The sequence below is a fragment of the Scyliorhinus torazame genome, chromosome 2 (genome assembly GCF_047496885.1).
Source record: "Scyliorhinus torazame isolate Kashiwa2021f chromosome 2, sScyTor2.1, whole genome shotgun sequence".
Lineage (NCBI taxonomy): Eukaryota > Metazoa > Chordata > Chondrichthyes > Carcharhiniformes > Scyliorhinidae > Scyliorhinus > Scyliorhinus torazame.
This window is the reverse complement of record NC_092708.1, coordinates 335,942,815-335,961,933: the sequence shown is the minus strand read 5'-3', so window position 1 is coordinate 335,961,933 and position 19,119 is coordinate 335,942,815. Positions and strand designations below refer to the sequence as shown.

Genomic DNA, 19,119 nt, shown 5'->3' with positions numbered 1-19,119 from the left:
GGAAGGATCACTGATGATTGCAGAATGTTCAGTACCATTCGGAACCCCTCAGATAATGGAACAGTCCATTCCCACGGATTTGGACAATGTGGTATTATAGGTATTACGGTACCTGATAAGCTGGAGCACCATTGGTGGAAACTGTATGCTTTCTATTGGTTATGATGTATGGTAGCTCCGCCCTGCTAGGCGGAGTATAAGAGCCCCTGCCACCCCTGCAGCCTTCATTCTGTACCTGAGCTGCTGGGGGAAACATCTAGCTTATTAAAGCCTTCAGTTGGACTACAACCTCGCTTTAGTGGTCATTGATCGTGCATCAGACAACATTCAGGCATAGGCTGGTAAAGTGATGGGTAACATTACAGCCACACACCTGCCAAGCAATGATCATGTTCCCTTGACATTCAATGGATTTACTGTTGCTGAATCACCCACCAACATCCTAGGGATTACAATTGACCAGAACCTCAACTGGACCAGCTACAAAAATAATGTGGCTACAAGAGCAGGTCAGAGACGGGTATTCTGTGGCAAATAACTCATCCTGAGTCCCTAAAGCCTGTCCACCATGTAAAAGTCAGAGTCGGGAGTGGATGGAATACTCTCTACTTGTCTGGATGAGTGTGACTCCAACAAATCACCTTCAAGAAGCTCAAATCATTCAGTATAAAGCAGCCCACTTGATCAGCACTCCACCCACCATCTTAAACATTCATTCCCTCCACCACCAGTATACAGTATGTGCCATCTCCAAGATGCATTGCACCAACTCACCAAATCTCCTTAAAAGACATCTTCTAAACCTGCGATCTCTACCATCTAGAAGGACAAGAAACTGCACACCATCCTAAATTGGAACCAAATCACCATGCCTTTAGTACCACTGGATCAAAACCCTGAAACTCCTTAACAGCACCGTAGACATACCTACACCAGATGGACTGCAGCAGTTCAAGAAGGCAGCTCATCATCACTTTTTATAGGACAATTAGGAATGGGCAACAAATGCTGGCCTTGCCAGAACAAATAGAAAGCACCTAAACTGAGGGACTGTTCTTTTGTTGAAGTTGTCATTTTTAGTATGAGAGATTAAACTGAGGCCACATCCATGTTGAATATAGAACTATTACGTTCTCCCCGTGTCTGCGTGGGTTTCCTCCGGGTGCTCCGGTTTCCTCCCACAGTCCAAAAATGTGCAGGTTAGTTGGATTGGCCATAATCAATTGCCCTCAGTGTCCAGAAAGTTGAAGTGGGGTTACTGGGTTAAGGGGATAGGGTTGAGGTGTGGGCTTAGGTACAGTGCTCTTTCCAAGAGCCGGTGCAGACTCGATGGGCTGAATAGCCTCCTTCTGCACTGTAAATTCTATATTCAAAATGGGAGTCCATTGTTTCGCCCTATGAAAGTAATTCGCCATCGTCCCAGAACACCATAGACTGTTCTCTCTGAGAACTGACTGATGGTGAGTTCACCTGAGGGTCACCACACCTCAGGCGATGTACAAGGTGGAGATGGTGGGGTCTTCATGGTAACCTCAGCCGTTCCAGGAATTGAACCCGGGCATCGCTCTGCATCACAACCATCCAGAAAACTGAGCTAAACAACTTCCCTTGTTTGGCGTTAAACAATTTCTTAAAAGCAGGTTATATTCATTGGTTTGTTTATTCCTCAAACATCTGTTACCAATTTTAGACTCTTCCTCCAATTCATGCGTGGGGTTTTAAATTCTCTCTTAAATTAAGGTGCCAGAATTAAAGACTTGAGACTGAAGGACCTAAAATCCCAGAGGAACTTGGAATAGGTGCATATGCAAAGTACTGAATTGTAGAATGATTACAGTACAAATGGAGACTACTGGCCGCATCATGACCATGCCGGCTATCTAAGAGAAATTCAACTATTCCCGCTTTTTTTTTATTAAATATTTTATTGAAATTTTTTGGTCAACCAACACAGTACATTGTGCATCCTTTACACAATATTATAACAACACAAATAACAATGACCTATTTTATAAACAAAAAAAAAAAAATGAATAAATAATAAATAACAAAAATGAAAACTAGCCCGAATTGGCAACTGCCTTGTCACAAGTAACACTCTCCAAAAATATAATTTAACAGTCCAATATATAATTATCTGTAGCAACGACCTATACATACTATACAGTATATATTAACAACCCGGAGAGTCCTTCTGGTTCCTCCTCCCCCGCCCCCCCCCCCCCCCCCCCCCCCCCGATCCTGGGCTGCTGCTGCTGCCTTCTTTTTCCCATTCCGTCTATCTTTCTGCGAGGTATTCGACGAACGGTTGCCACCGCCTGGTGAACCCTTGAGCCGACCCCCTTAGGACGAACTTAATCCACTCTAGCTTTATAAACCCCGCCATGTCATTTATCCAGGTCTCCACCCCCGGGGGCTTGGCTTCTTTCCACATTAGCAATATCCTGCGCCGGGCTACTAGGGACGCAAAGGCCAAAACATCGGCCTCTCTCGCCTCCTGCACTCCCGGCTCCTGTGCAACCCCAAATATAGCCAACCCCCAGCTTGGTTCGACCCGGACTCCTACTACTTTTGAAAGCACCTTTGTCACCCCCATCCAAAACCCCTGTAGTGCCGGGCATGACCAAAACATATGGGTATGATTCGCTGGGCTTCTCGAGCACCTCGCACACCTATCCTCCACCCCAAAAAATTTACTGAGCCGTGCTCCAGTCATATGTGCCCTGTGTAATACCTTAAACTGAATCAGGCTTAGCCTGGCACACGAGGACGACAAGTTTACCCTGCTTAGGGCATCTGCCCACAGCCCCTCCTCGATCTCCTCCCCCAGCTCTTCTTCCCATTTCCCTTTTAGTTCATCTACCATAGTCTCCCCTTCGTCCCTCATTTCCCTATATATATCTGACACCTTACCATCCCCCACCCATGTCTTTGAGATCACTCTGTCCTGCACCTCTTGTGTCGGGAGCTGCGGGAATTCCCTCACCTGTTGCCTCGCAAAAGCCCTCAGTTGCATATACCTGAATGCATTCCCTTGGGGCAACCCATATTTCTCGGCCAGCGCTCCCAGACTCGCGAACTTCCCATCCACAAACAGATCTTTCAGTTGCGTTATTCCTGCTCTTTGCCACATTCCATATCCCCCATCCATTCCCCCCGGGGCAAACCTATGATTGTTTCTTATCGGGGACCCCCCCAAGGCTCCAGTCTTTCCCCTATGCCGTCTCCACTGTCCCCAAATCTTCAGTGTAGCCACCACCACCGGGCTTGTGGTGTAGTTCCTCGGTGAGAACGGCAATGGGGCTGTCACCATAGCCTGTAGGCTAGTCCCCCTACAGGACGCCCTCTCTAATCTCTTCCACGCCGCTCCCTCCTCCTCTCCCATCCACTTACTCACCATTGAAATATTAGCGGCCCAATAATACTCACTTAGGCTCGGTAGTGCCAGCCCCCCCCCCTATCCCTGCTACGCTGTAAGAATCCCTTCCTCACTCTCGGGGTCTTCCCGGCCCACACAAAACCCATGATGCTCTTTTCAATCCTTTTTTAAAAAGCCTTCGTGATCACCACCGGGAGGCACTGAAACACAAAGAGGAATCTCGGGAGGACCACCATCTTAACCGCCTGCACCCTCCCTGCCAGTGACAGGGATACCATATCCCATCTCTTGAAATCCTCCTCCATCTGTTCCACCAACCGCGTTAAATTTAACCTATGCAATGTGCCCCAATTCTTAGCTATCTGGATCCCCAGGTAACAAAAGTCCCTTGTTACCTTCCTCAACGGTAGGTCCTCTATTTCTCTACTCTGCTCCCCTGGATGCACCACAAACAACTCACTTTTCCCCATGTTCAATTTATACCCTGAAAAATCCCCAAACTCCCCAAGTATCCGCATTATTTCTGGCATCCCCTCCGCCGGGTCCGCCACGTATAGTAGCAAATCGTCCGCATACAAAGATACCCGGTGTTCTTCTCCTCCCCTAAGTACTCCCCTCCACTTCTTGGAACCCCTCAACGCTATCGCCAGGGGCTCAATCGCCAGTGCAAACAGTAATGGGGACAGAGGGCATCCCTGCCTTGTCCCTCTATGGAGCCGAAAATATGCCGATCCCCGTCCATTTGTGACCACGCTCGCCACTGGGGCCCTATACAACAGCTGCACCCATCTAACATACCCCTCGCCAAAACCAAATCTCCTCAACACCTCCCACAAATAATCCCACTCCACTCTATCAAATGCTTTCTCGGCATCCATCGCCACTACTATCTCCGTTTCTCCCTCTGGTGGGGCCATCATCATTACCCCTAACAACCTCCGTATATTCGTGTTCAGCTGTCTCCCCTTCACAAACCCAGTTTGGTCCTCGTGGACCACCCCCGGGACACATTCCTCTATTCTCATTGCCATTACCTTGGCCAGGACCTTGGCATCTACATTTAGGAGGGAAATAGGTCTATAGGACCCGCATTGTAGCGGGTCCTTTTCCTTCTTTAAGAGAAGCGATATTGTTGCTTCAGACATAGTCGGGGGCAGTTGTCCCCTTTCCTTTGCCTCATTAAAGGTCCTCGTCAGTACCGGGGCGAGCAAGTCCACATATTTTCTATAGAATTCGACTGGGAATCCATCCGGTCCTGGGGCCTTTCCCGCCTGCATGCTCCTAATTCCTTTCACCACTTCTTCTACCTCGATCTGTGCTCCCAGTCCCACCCTTTCCTGCTCCTCCACCTTGGGAAATTCCAGCCGATCCAAGAAGCCCATCATTCTCTCCCTCCCATCCGGGGGTTGAGCTTCATATAATTTTTTATAAAATGTCTTGAACACTCCATTCACTCTCTCCGCTCCCCGCTCCATCTCTCCTTCCTCATCCCTCACTCCCCCTATTTCCCTCGCTGCTCCCCTTTTCCTCAATTGGTGTGCCAGCAACCTTCTCGCCTTCTCCCCATATTCGTACTGTACACCCTGTGCCTTCCTCCATTGTGCCTCTGCAGTGCCTGTAGTCAGCAAGTCAAATTCTACATGTAGCCTTTGCCTTTTCCTGTACAGTCCCTCCTCCGGTGCTTCCGCATATTGTCTGTCCACCCTCAAAAGTTCTTGCAGCAACCGCTCCCGTTCCTTGATCTCCTGCTTCCCTTTATGTGCCCTTATTGATATCAGCTCCCCTCTAACCACCGCCTTCAACGCCTCCCAGACCACTCCCACCTGGACCTCCCCATTATCATTGAGTTCCAAGTACTTTTCATTGCACCCCCTCACCCTTAGACACACCCCCTCATCTGCCATTAGTCCCATGTCCATTCTCCAGGGTGGGCGCCCTCCTGTTTCCTCCCCTATCTCCAAGTCCACCCAGTGTGGAGCGTGATCCGAAATGGCTATAGCCGTATACTCCGTTCCCCTCACCTTCGGGATCAATGCCCTACCCAGCACAAAAAAGTCTATTCGCGAGTAGACTTTATGGACATAGGAGAAAAACGAGAACTCCTTACTCCTAGGTCTGCTAAATCTCCATGGGTCTACACCTCCCATCTGCTCCATAAAATCTTTAAGCACCTTAGCTGCTGCCGGCCTCCTTCCAGTCCTGGACTTTGACCTATCCAGCCCTGGTTCCAACACCGTATTAAAATCTCCCCCCATTATCAGCTTTCCCATCTCTAGGTCCGGAATGCGTCCTAGCATCCGCCTCATAAAATTGGCATCATCCCAGTTCGGGGCATATACGTTTACCAAAACCACCGTCTCCCCCTGTAGTTTGCCACTCACCATCACGTATCTGCCCCCGTTATCCGCCACTATAGTCTTTGCCTCGAACATTACCCGCTTCCCCACTAATATAGCCACCCCCCTGTTTTTCGCATCTAGCCCCGAATGGAACACCTGCCCCACCCATCCTTTGCGTAGCCTAACCTGGTCTATCAGTTTCAGGTGCGTTTCCTGTAACATAACCACATCTGCCTTAAGTTTCTTAAGGTGTGCGAGTACCCGTGCCCTCTTTATCGGCCCGTTCAGCCCTCTCACGTTCCACGTGATCAGCCGAGTTGGGGGGCTTCCTACCCCCCCCCCCCCCCTTGTCGATTAGCCATCACCTTTTTCCAGCTCCTCACCCGGTTCCCACACAGCTGTATCTCCCCCAGGCGGTGCCCCCCCCGCCCATCCTCTCCCATACCAGCTCCCCCCTCTCCCCAGCAGCAGCAACCCAGTAATTCCCCCCTCCCACCCCCCCCCGCTAGATCCCCCGCTAGCGTAATTACTCCCCCCATGTTGCTCCCAGAAGTCAGCAAACTCTGGCTGACCTCGGCTTCCCCCCGTGACCTCGGCTCGCACCGTGCGACGCCCCCTCCTTCCTGCTTCTCTATTCCCGCCATGATTATCATAGCGCGGGAACCAAGCCCTTCGCTTCTCCCTTGGCCCCGCCCCCAATGGCCAACGCCCCATCTCCTCCACCTCCCCTCCTCACCACCTGTGGGAGAGAGAAAAGTTACCACATCGCAGGATTAGTACATAAAACCCCTCTTTGCCCCCCACATTCGCCCCACCACTTTGTTCAAACGTTCTTTTTAATAACCCGCTCATTCCAGTTTTTCTTCCACAATAAAAGTCCACGCTTCATCCGCCGTCTCAAAGTAGTGGTGCCTCCCTCGATATGTGACCCACAGTCTTGCCGGTTGCAGCATTCCAAATTTTATCTTCTTTTTATGAAGCACCGCCTTGGCCCGATTAAAGCTCGCCCTCCTTCTCGCCACCTCCGCACTCCAGTCTTGATAAACGCGGATCACCGCGTTCTCCCATTTACTGCTCTGAGTTTTCTTCGCCCATCTAAGGACCATTTCTCTATCCTTAAAATGGAGGAATCTCACCACTATGGCTCTGGGAATTTCTCCTGCTCTCGGTCCTCGCGCCATCACTCGGTATGCTCCCTCCACCTCCAACGGACCCACCGGGGCCTCCGCTCCCATTAACGAGTGCAGCATCGTGCTCACATATGCTCCGACGTCCGCTCCCTCCACACCTTCAGGAAGACCAAGAATCCTCAGGTTGTTCCTCCTTGCGTTGTTTTCCAGTGCCTCCAACCTTTCCACACATCGTTTCTGATGTGCCTCCTGCGTCTCCGTCTTCACCACCAGGCCCTGTATGTCGTCCTCATTCTCGGCTGCCTTTGCCTTCACGACCCGAAGCACCCGCTCCTGGGTCTTTTGCTCCTCCTTTAGCCCTTCGATCGCCTGTAATATCGGGGCCAACAGCTCCTTCTTCATTTCCTTTTTGAGTTCTTCCACGCAGTGTTTCAAGAACTCTTGTTGTTCAGGGCCCCATGTTCAACTGCCACCTTCCGACGCCATCTTGGTTTTTGCTTGCCTTCCTTGCCGCTGTTCTAAAGGATCCACTGCAATCTGGCCACTTTCTCCTCCTTTTTCCATCCGTATCCAGAGGGGATTCCCTTCTGGTTTACCGCACAGTGTTTTTAGCCGTCAAAATTGCCGTTGGGGCTCCTATCAAGAGCCCAAAAGTCCGTTTCACAGGGAGCTGCCGAAACGTGCGACTCAGCTGGTCATCGCCACACCCGGAAGTCACTATTCCCGCTTTTGAGCACACCCACAGGTCCTTCTGCTCCTCCACCACCTTTAGAACTGTATCATTTATTTTATTTTATTTTATTTTATTTTTTTTTAATTTTAGTGTACCCAATTAAGGGGCAATTTAGCGTGGCCAATCCACCTAGCCTACACATCTTTGGATTGTGGGGGAGAAACCCACGCAAACACGGGGAGAATGTGCAAACTCCACACGGGCAGTGACCCAGAGCCGGGATCAAACCTGGGACCTCGGCGCCGTGAGGCTGCAGGGCTAACCCACTGCGCATCCTTTATTTTATGTTTTTTCTCAATGTTCCTCCCAAAGTGTATCAATTCACTCTTTGCATTACATGTAAATTGTCATGACTGTCCACCAGCTTGTCAATGTGCTCTTGACGTCTATCATTATCCTCGTCATAGTTCACAATTTTTGTGTCATCTGAACATTTTGAGATTGTTCAAGGCACAATCAAAACTAGGTTACAATACAATCAAGAAAAGCAATGGTCCTAATACCGATCCTTTAATTCCACAGACTTCAACTTTGCTTACAAGTCTGTTATGTGGCACCTTCTGAAAATCCACATCAAATGGGTTACCCTCATCAACCCTCGCCATTCCCTCATTAAAAATCTTAATCAAATTAGTTAACCACAATTTGCTCTTCATACTGGCTTTCCTTAATTAATCCACTTTGTCCATGTGACTGAAACTCTGTCCTGCATTATTGTTTTGAATACTTTCTCACCATCCAGATTCGACTGACTGTCTTGTTGTGCCTGGGTTTATCCTTCTCTAAATCATGTTTTATTTCCAGTCCAGTAGTTTTAGCTTTGAGCACCTACATCAAGCGATGCTATGCATCTTGGGATCTGTTTTATGATGCCAAAATCAAACATAAGAAAGCAGTCCTAAGCCGTTGCACCAGTGAGTAGTTTATGCTACTACTAGAATGGAAGATCAGCAGGGTTCACAATTTAAAGACTTTGGTTGGTTTATTTGCACCCATCTCACCAGGGGGGGGGGGGGCCTTACAGTCCCACCAAAGTCAATGGATATTTGGCTCGCTGCATTTTATGGCCCTGCCCCATCACAACATGGCCGTAAAACTCCACCCTTTGAGTATTGTTTCAAATTTAAAAACTTTCTCTACAATTCCCTTTTTTTAAATGTCCAATTTCTGTCTGAAATAAAACTAAAATCTCCCAATTTATTTTGAAATTGACAAAATGACTTTAATGATCTTGCTACATCAATAATAATATAATCCTAATTATCACAACTAGGTTTACATTAACACCATAATGAAGTTACTGTGAAAATCCCCTAGTTGCCACATTCCAGCACCTGTTCGGGTACACAGAGGGAGAATTCAGAATGTCCAATTCACATAACAAGCTCATCTTGCAGGACTTGTGGGAGGAAACCGGAGAACTCGGAGGGAATCCACGCGGACACGGGGTGAATGTGCAGACTCCACCCAGACAGTGACCCAAGCCGGGAATCGAACTCGGGTCCCTGGTGCTGTGAAGCAACAGAGCTAACCACTGTGCTACCGTGCTGACTCATCAAAGTCTTCCAAGTTAATTATCATAATGCTACTTTAGTTGTACCCACTGTGAAATAAGGTTGAATAACTGCAAAGAAAAGGAAACAAAGCCAATCCAGCACTCTGGATATTATTACCTTGTATCCCATGTGCCCAAATATCTTCAAGTTGAAAATGAATCTGTTCAGTCACAAAGACCCATGGCTGAAACTTATGACCCTGAGTAGAAGTCAACCTTGAATTGTGGGTCAGCTGACACAATGCAATGTGCCACAATCATCAGTTCATATTTGTTTACTGTTCATCCAAATTCCATTCTCAGCTATACTATTGTGGAAAACTAGCATAGGTAAATTGAGGTACTATGGATAGATTAATTTGGGGAAAATGCACTCTCCAGTCGTGGGATGCAGGTTCCACAGAAACCAGCTATTTCCTCATAACAAAGGAAGAAAAGGTTGCAGAGATTAGCTAACAATAGTATTGACAGGCAGTAAGACACTACTCAAGGCCATCATGAATTACAGAATACAACTGGACATCCAACAAGCAGCCCCCATCCCTAACATACCTGAAAACAAGTATTCCAAAAAATATTGAGAAGCAAGAAATCCACCACACTTCGCACAAGTGTTTCTTACAAGTCAACCAGATGACAAAGAATTGTAAACTACTAGAAAAGAGTCATATATCTGCAAAACGTTTGCAGCGGAATTCTCTGTTCCTGTTGACGCCAGGGGAGGAAAACTGGTGCCGCACCTGGACCGATTCAGCGACTGGCGCCACATGGAACAAAATCGGTTCCAATGAGAAACGATGCCGGATTTGCGATTGACACTCAAGAGGCTGACAAGCTGCCGCCGCATATACACACACCATCCTAGCCAAGAAGATGGCAGCAAGGAGATCAGCCCCGAGATTCACGGATGCCGAGTTTGTGACCCTCCTGGATGCTTTGGAGGAGAGGCGGGCAACACTGTACCGGGAAGGAGGCCGCCAACCGCCACCGTTCGCTGTACCTGGGTGCAGGTGGTAGAGACAGTAAGTATCACAGGTAACACCTTCCGGACCGACCAGAAGTACCGTAAGAAACTGCACAACTTCCTTGGCAGCCAGGGGGAGTAAACAGCACTGTGCCCCTGGCACCAACCTCCATCCCACACACACCCATAACCCTACATCCCCCACCCTGTACCACATGCTGGCACCCATTTCAGCAGCCTGTTTCTCTCTTTCCCCCACCCCAGGAGTAGGCCTCTCTTAACCGCCTGGAGCGGGAGAAGACTGGAGGGGAACCCCGGACCTGTGGCCCCTCACTGCGGCAGAGCAGCGGGCCCTGGGCATGGTCAGCGGACCAGAGGAAAGAGCAGTCGCCGGGGTGGAAATCGGCATCAGGTGAGGAAGTGAGACCCCACTGAGTAGCAGTTCCCCGTGTATCAACCCCCCTCTCCACTCACACCCCCAACACCACCAACGCTCCACACCATCCCCACGTTCCCCGGCTCGCGGTCTAATCATGCGTTCTATCTAGTGACTTGCAGGACCTGTTGGTGGTGGGATGGCTTCTCGTGTTCCCCAGCCACAGCCAGAGCCCCAGGTGCCGAGCAGCGATGAGGATACTGACATTGAGGGGAGCCATATATCCGAGAACCAGGAAATCCTGTAGCTCAAGTCCAAGAATGACAATAACTTCCCATCACAGCTGTCTGCAACACCCTCTACCATCCCAGAGACACTCAACTTGGTTGGGCACTTTAGTGAAGAGACTCCTGGGACACTATCTGGTACTCATCACACAAATACTCCAGTGCATCAGGTGGAGGTAGTAACTCCCGAGGGAGTGGACGGTCGGAAGGCAGGCCGACCCCAGGGACTAGCTGCCGACCAGAAGGGTTTTGGGCTTCTGGAACGGACAGTCCCATCGATTGTGGAGACGGAGTCGCAGAGCCAGAGACTACAAGAGGGGTTGTTGGCGAGTCCAGCACCTGCAGGCGCATGTGGAAGAGTCCAACCGTGTGCAGGAGCAGGAGGTGATGCTGGTCATGCGTGCCATCCAGGTTAACACCGCACGGGTAGCGTCCACGGTGGAGGCCTTAGGGACGAGGGATTTGGCTTGGATCAACATGTCCACGCCCTGGGAAAATCTGTGCAGGCACAGGCCGAGGCCCAGGACAGGGCTGCTCTCTGCCAGAGCCACCTGGACATTGTAACGGCGCTCCTGAGCGTGGCCCAGTCACAGCGGACCATGGCTGAGAGCTTTGGTGGCACTGCCCAGGTGCCAGCCGACATGGCACAGACAGAGGGAGGTGCCCAGTCCCAGGGGGAAAATGTACAACCACAGTGTGGTGTGGTGCAGTCCCAGACGGAGGTGGTCCACATCCTGGCTGCTAGCAGCGGCAGGTGGCTGGGGAGCCACAGGGGTTAACTCCGCTTGCACCCCCATCCTATGAAGTAGCCTGGGGGCCACTGGGTGCCCTGAGGAAGGAGGTGATGGGGCCCGTGCCGGTGCTGTCGAACACCGCAGCACCTCCCCCCCCCCCCACCCCGGCGCATCTGGTGGGCAACAGGCAGAACAGGACGGTTCCACGCCACCTACGACACCTGAGCAGCAGCCAGGCCCAGTCACCTCAGAAGACGGCCACCAAAAAGGACCCAGGTAGCAGGGTGGGAATCACAGCAGGTCACTAGGGGGGGGGGGGGAGAATGGCGAACGTGTGGGGGGGGAATTGGCGAACGGTGGGTGGGCTTGGTTCAGGGACCGTAGTTCAGCCAGCGCTCAACACTCCAGTGTCCCACCACCAATCTCCCCCCCCCCACCCCAAGGGATTCAATGGGGCCATGTGACGGAATGGTCAGCTCGCAGGTAGGGATCACGCAGGTGGATGGTGGAATATGCTACCGTGGGCAGGAGTCAGACGTTTTCAAACAATGCGGAGCATCAGTGCTTTGCAGAGCAGATTGTTGTCATCATGTGGGTGGGTGTGGTATACGGCACGTGTTGGCCTTGGCGCACACATGGTGCGGCCTCCCACGTCCGCACAGGCCCCATGTCCTGCCCATCCTCACCCTCCCCGCATCTTCCTCCAGCACATTGTCCCTCTGCTGCATGATGTAGTGGAGGACGCAGCAGGCTGCCACGATGCAGGCAACCCCCCCAGCACTATACTGCAGGGCCCCTCCAGAGCAATCCAGGCACCTGAACACATCTTCAGGAAACCGAAGCACCGCTCGATCACAATCCCTGGTCATGCCATGGGCATTGTTGTACTGGGTCTCCACGTCGCTCTGTGGCCTTCTGATAGGCGTAATCAGCCACGGCCTCAGTGAATAACCCGTCACCCAGGAGCCAAATCCCCAGAGGCCAGGAATCACCGAGTGTACCAGGCGTCATGCACACTACCCAAATATCTGGTGCAGATGTACATGATGCGCAACTGATGGTCACACAACAGCTGCATGTTTATCGAGTGGAACCCCTTTCGGTTTGTGTAGAGCGGCCGGTCATCTGCAGGTGCTCTTAGTGCGACATGCATCCCGTAGATCACCCCCTGGACCCGGGACATCTCGGCGATGGCGGCGAACCCTGCTACCCAGGCATCCTCGTGGGCTCGGTCCACATTGACGTGGATTGGATGTACTGTGCCAATTGGGCATATAGGGCCTCTGAGATGATGTGGATGCACCTGTGCACCGAGCTCAGCAAGATCCCGGACAGGTCCCAACTCAGCGCCTGGAAGGACCCCGTGCCATGGACGTTCACGGCGACAGTCACCTTGACAGCCACCGGGACCGGGTGACCTCCCCCATTTCAGGGGGCTGAGGTGGGTAGCCAGTGGGATGTGCAGCACGATCACTGCCTTGCAGGCCGTGGCAATGGTGGTCCGTGCCTGGGTACCACCCCAGTCTGGATTCCCCCCCCCGGCTCTTGGCAGCCCACAGTCGCGCCTCTCCGTGTCCTACCTCCTCTCTCCCACATCAGCCACGGTGCCAGTTTCTCTATTTTTAAAAGCACAACTAACATCGCCTTCGGGAATTTACCCCGGTGAAGTGGAGAATACTGGGTTAGGTCTGTTAATGATATGCCAATGGTGTTTATTGTATGTGCGGAGTGGAACGCATTCATGCCGCTGTCGAGGCACCAGAGAATTGCGATTTCAGCGTCAAAACCAATTCTCTGCCCAATCACATGTCCCAATTCTGGCGTCAGCCGACGGAGAATCCCACACTTGATTTTTAAAAAAAAACAATACTTGTTACAAGTCACTAACATCTACTTTTAAGTTGCTGTGTATGTGCACACTGGAGTATCATTATGTTAATATATTTAGCAGGCCAGATAATATTTTGAGTAAATGCAGTTTTTAATGCTTTATTACAAATCTGAAAGCTCCATACAAGAAAGATTCAACTTGAATGAACAATTAAACCCATTAACAGCCTTAGAATCAGCTCCCTTCATTTTTTTATGTGTATGAAAGTCATTTTAGATGCAGAAATTAAATGCCAGTAATGTGCTGTGATGGGACATAAATATCTCGAATATGGGCAACTGTATATTTTATTAGTCTCAAGATCAGCATATTTCAATAAAAATTAAGGATAACATTAGAGATTTTGTTTGTTTTTTGAAACTTTATACTTGGATCTTATTAAAGATCATACACTGTTGTAGAATCATTGATTTTCTAACATGGTCGCTTCTGCCTCATATTTCAGAAGCAATCGATCATTCAGGGGGAACAGAGATCTTTATGTTGGAGGACTGGCTCTAAGGCAGCATAGAACTTATATTTAAACTCCACTAACTTAATCCAAGGGATTCATGCTTTTGTGAAGAAAAATAATGAGCTGCACGTGTTCACCCAATTTTGCTGCTCAAAAATTAGATTTTTCTCCATCCAAGCGTAATTTGGAAATACTCTGCATGTTAACTATAATTTAAAAAAATACAAAATCTACACTGTAGAATTTAACTCGTAAAACACAATGGTCACTGGTTTAGTACCATTGCTGGCTGTCAACCTGAACATTCTTTATCAATTTACATGCTGTACAGAAGACATTTTTAAAAATGATTATAACGTTCGGGACTGAACAAGCTATGACTTAATATCTAAATCTCACCCTGGGAGAATTTTATTATTAATTTAACAATTCTTGAAAATTGAGCTTCTAATTTTAAAGACATAGGCCCTGAAATGTTGCCAAGTTATCAAAAATAACAGTGGCCTAGTGCAAGCAAATGAAAAATGAAATTTAGATTCGCAAGATTAAGATCCTAGATGTGCACAATGTTCCTCCAGTCAATGAAATCTTGCAGAATATTTTAATATAATGTTAATTATTTGTTAAAATCTGCTTGTTATTTTGGTTCTATTTTCAACTCTGCAATGATAAAAAACTTATGCAATAAATTGAGGGATTGTGACTTTTCTTGACTGCCATATTTATCTATATTGGTTAAAGTCGCTGATATTTATTCAAAAATATTGAGAGACTTTAAGGCAAGCAGAGGGATTGTTAGAACAGGCTGGACCAGCCAGCATTTGTACAACAATGATTCTGAAAAATAGAGGGAAGAATCGCAAATATGAATGGCTGAGATAATTATAGCATTAATGGTGACTGTGTATATAAATCCCATGTAAATGATTATAAAATTATATTTGAATATTATACTAATTTGGACGTGGATGGTGATTGGCAGCGAAGTTGAGTGTACTGGGAATTTGCTTTGAGAAGAATAAATATGCAGGGTGAAGAAAAAGATAAAATATTTCTATTGGACTTCATTATATCCCAGTTTTCTGCATCCCCCTTACCCCTTCTGTGCAGATCATATAATTACAGAATGATTGGGGAAGATGAGGTGCAAAGATGATTTCCATTCTTCGTTGAACAATCCCAGAGCTCAAGGCAGACTCGTCACCAGGAAAAGCTCCTTCTACGCAGAATTGTGTCCGACTAACCATTAGCCTCATCAGGAGTTGATTAGACCAGGTCAAACCCAGAGCTGGTAACACTTTACCTGATAAGCTGCAAAACAATGGAGTAACATATCAAATACAGCAATGTAACCACTTTATAAAATACAGTTCCTACTTTCAAAGGATTCTATAAAACATTCTGCATAATGTGTTTTACAGACGGTGTGGACACATGGACAGTAGACCAGAAAGGAATTAGTGCACTGTTTTAAGGTTCAAAAGTGTAGAGATTGGAAGCAGCCAAGTCAGAATTACTTGCGAATGAGAACTAAAATTGGGAAGTCAGTATGTTGAAACTAGAGAAATCATCAAGGCCCACATCACATGGTGAGAACTGATACAAAATAGATATGGACCAGAAAGTTCTGGATAGTTGTGGTTTATGAAGCTTAGGAGATCAGTAAAAATATGTAGAAAGGTTAAGTCTATAAATAGTAGAGGCATGAATTAGAATTTCAGCTGCAGCAGAGATGGAGACAGGTAACATTTCACCAGTGAAAGTAGGGTGTCTTGGTGACAGACTGGATGTGGGATTTGAAGCCCGGTGTTATCAGCAGGATATGGAGCTTGCACACTGCTAGATTGAGCTTGATTAGGCATTGGCACCATGAAGGAGGAATGGGCTGAGTAGCTGGGTGTGGAGCTTCTACCACGAACTGAACAAGATGCTTTTGTCCTGTCATGGGCTCACGCATGACTTGCTTTATCCACAGAGCTACCAACAGATATGAATTCAAGGCTAAAGTTGGAAAGATAAAGATGGGCATCATTTAAATTCAAACTACTTCTTGCCTCTTGGCAACACTGGGCGCCCAAAATTCGCTGCCTGGTTTGGTGATGGAGACAGAAACCCTCACCTCATTTAAAAAGGTACTTAGATCAGCACCTAAATTACGGTTACCTGGAAGGCTATGGATAAGGTGAAATAGAAAGGATATCTAGTTTTTTAAAATTTTGGCTAGTGCAGACACATCGGGCTGAATGGCCTCTCTCCGTGCCACAACCATTCTATAATATAATGGTATGTAAGCTTCAAACTTACAAATAATGTTACAAAGGGGGACCATATAGATAAAGACCAGGGTGGAACCTCTGGATGCACCGAAAATGATCATTTATTCATTGAAGAGTCTATTGCAGGTGTGCTGGCTGCATTAAGACAGCTAGAATCCTTACAATGCAGAAGGCAGCCATTCAGCCCATCCGAGTCTGCAACGACCCTCCCCACCTTACTTAGCACCCAACTTAGCCCCCTGCCCCACTCTATCCCCATCTGATCTGCACATCTATAGGGAAATTTACCATGGCCAATCCACCTAACCTGCACATCTATGGACTGTGGAAGGAAGCTGAACAACCTGGAGGAAGCCCATGCAGAAATGGAGAAAACATGTTACCCTCTGGAGTTTTGCTTGAGGACGGAGTTGAATCTGGGTCGCAGGTGCTGTGATGTAACAGTGCTAACCACTGTGCCATCCAAAGCAAAGGAATTATCTGAGGACTTAGAGAAAAGAAATTGAGGGAATACGATGCAGTCAATGTCGAAAGGTACGGAGTTCAAGAAGCAAAACTCACCATGCTCACAATCACACAGAAGATTCTTAGTGTTATGAGAGGCACACAATCCAGATTGAGGGGATAATGACAATCAATTTCTTAACTAGAGTCAGAGTATAATTTTAACAATTTCCTTGAAAGGGAGAAATTCTAAAAGTGGTATTCTAGAAACCAAGTAGTTTAGAATGTGGTAGGACTTGAGTCCTAGAAACAATTACTTTAATTACATAGATGTTGGCATACAAGTCAACCGTTTAAACTTTGAAATCCCCCCAATTACATGGGTCGACCTATACGCTGAGTATACAAGTGAAATGCACGGATATTGGTGGTCGCTGTTTTGAATTTGTCATTGGCATCCACGCAAGGAGTGGGTAGATCTTAAACCTCCTGCAACACAGCAGTATCGCCTTGTACCAATCAATGAAAGTGGAGAAGCAGGTGCAGCGAGCAATGAGGAAGACAAATGATATGCTGGTCTTCATTGCAAGAAGATTTGAGTTCAGAAGTAGACATGTCTTACTGCAGTTTTTTTTTTATTATTATAAATTTAGAGTAGCCAATTCATTTTTTCCAATTAATGGGCAATTTAGCATGGCCAATCCACCTAGCCTTTTTCGGTTGTGGGGGCGAAACCCACACAAACACGGGGAGAATGTGCAAACTCCACACGGACAGTGACCCAGAGCCGGGATCGAACCTGGGACCTCGGCACCGTGACACAGCAGGGCTATCCCACTGCGCCGCCCTCTTACTGCAGTTACACAGGATCTTGGTGAGACCACACCTGGAGTATTGCATGCAGTTTTGGTCTCCCTACCTAATAAAGGATGTACTTGCCATAGAGGGAGTGCAGCAGAGATTCACTAGGCTGACACCAGCGTTGGCGGGACTGTTCTATGAGGAGAGATTGGTTTGACCAGGCATGTATTCATTAGAGTTTAGAAGGATGAGAGGAGAACGGATTGAAATATATAACATTCTAACAGGGCTGGACAGACTAATCTTTTATTATTGTCACAAGTAGGCTTACATTAACAATGCAATGAAGTTACTGTGAAAACCCCTAGTTGTCACACTCCAGCGCATGTTCTGGTACACTGAGGGAGAATTCAGAATGTCCAATTCGCCTAACAGCATGTCTTTCAGGACTTGTGGGAGGAAACCCACGCAGACAGGGGGGAACGTGCAAACTCTGCACAGGCAGTGACCGAAGCTGGAATCGAACCTGGGACCCTAGCGCTGAGAAGCAACAATGCTAACCACTGTGCTACCATGTTGCCCAAGATGCAGGAAGGATGTTTTCCCTGATTGGGGAATTCAGAACCAGGTGACAGTCTCAGGATATGGAGTAGATAGACATAGAATCTACGGTGCAGAAGGAGGCCACTCGGCCCATCGAGTCCACACCGGCCCTTGGACAGAGCACCTTACCCAAGGCCACACCCCTACCCTATCCCCATAACCCATAAACCCCACCTAACCTTTTTGGACACCAAGGGCAATTTAGCGTGGCTAATCCACCTAACCTGCACATCTTCGGACTGTGGAGGGAAACCCACACAGACATGTGGAGAACGTGCAGACTCTGTACAGACAGTGACCCAAGCCGGGGATCGAACCTGGGACTCTGGAGCGGTGAAGCAAATGTGCTAACCACTGTGCTACCATGCGGTCCCATTTAGGACTGAGATGTGGAAACATTTCTTCATTCAAAGGATAGGGAACCTGAATTGTAGCTCCAGTATACAGGAGGTTGAGAATAATGAGGTCATGAGTAAGGTTTTAAAGTTGCAGGAGTGTACCGGCAGGCGGGAAGGTGGTTTAAAGTGTGTCTTCTTCAATGCCAGGAGCATCCGGAATAAGGTGGGTGAACTTGCGGCATTTGTTGGTACCTGGGACTTCGATGTTGTGGCCATTTCGGAGACATGGATAGAGCAGGGACAGGAATGGTTGTTACAGGTGCCGGGGTTTAGATGTTTCAGTAAGCACAGGGAAGGTGGTAAAAGAGGGGGAGGGGTGTCATTGTTAGTCAAGGACAGTATTCCGGTGGCAGAAAGGACGTTTGATGAGGACTCGTCGACTGAGGTAGTATGGGCTGAGGTTAGAAACAGGAAAGGAGAGGTCACCCTGTAAGGGATTTCTATAGGCCTCCGAAAAGTTCCAGAGATGTAGAGGAAAGGATTGCAAAGATGATTCTGGATAGGAGTGAAAGCAACAGGGTAGTTGTTATGGGGGACTTTAACTTTCCAAATATTGACTGGAAATGCTATAGTTCGAGTACTTTAGATGGGTCTGTTTTTGTCCAATGTGTGCAGGAGGGTTTCCTGACACAGTATGTAGATAGGCCAACGAGAGGAGAGGCCGTATTGGATTTGGTACTGGGTAATGAACCAGGACAGGTGTTAGATTTGGAGGTAGGTGAGCACTTTGGTGATAGTGACCACAATTTGATTAA

General features: G+C 48.1%; 1 protein-coding gene across 2 annotated transcripts in view; it reads right to left on the bottom strand.

Moving 5' to 3' along the window:
* Positions 1–13,459: 13,459 nt before the first annotated feature.
* The window catches only part of xrcc3 (X-ray repair complementing defective repair in Chinese hamster cells 3), a 36,986-nt gene continuing 31,326 nt past the window's right edge, over positions 13,460–19,119 (bottom strand). The window contains exon 7 of one of the 2 annotated variants that reach the window (XM_072490049.1): positions 13,460–15,153. In XM_072490049.1, the coding sequence (XP_072346150.1) occupies positions 14,910–15,153 (244 nt within the window). In that variant the 3' untranslated portion in view covers positions 13,460–14,909. The remainder of the gene's footprint in view (positions 15,154–19,119) is intronic. The other variant, XM_072490056.1, reaches the window with a different exon arrangement.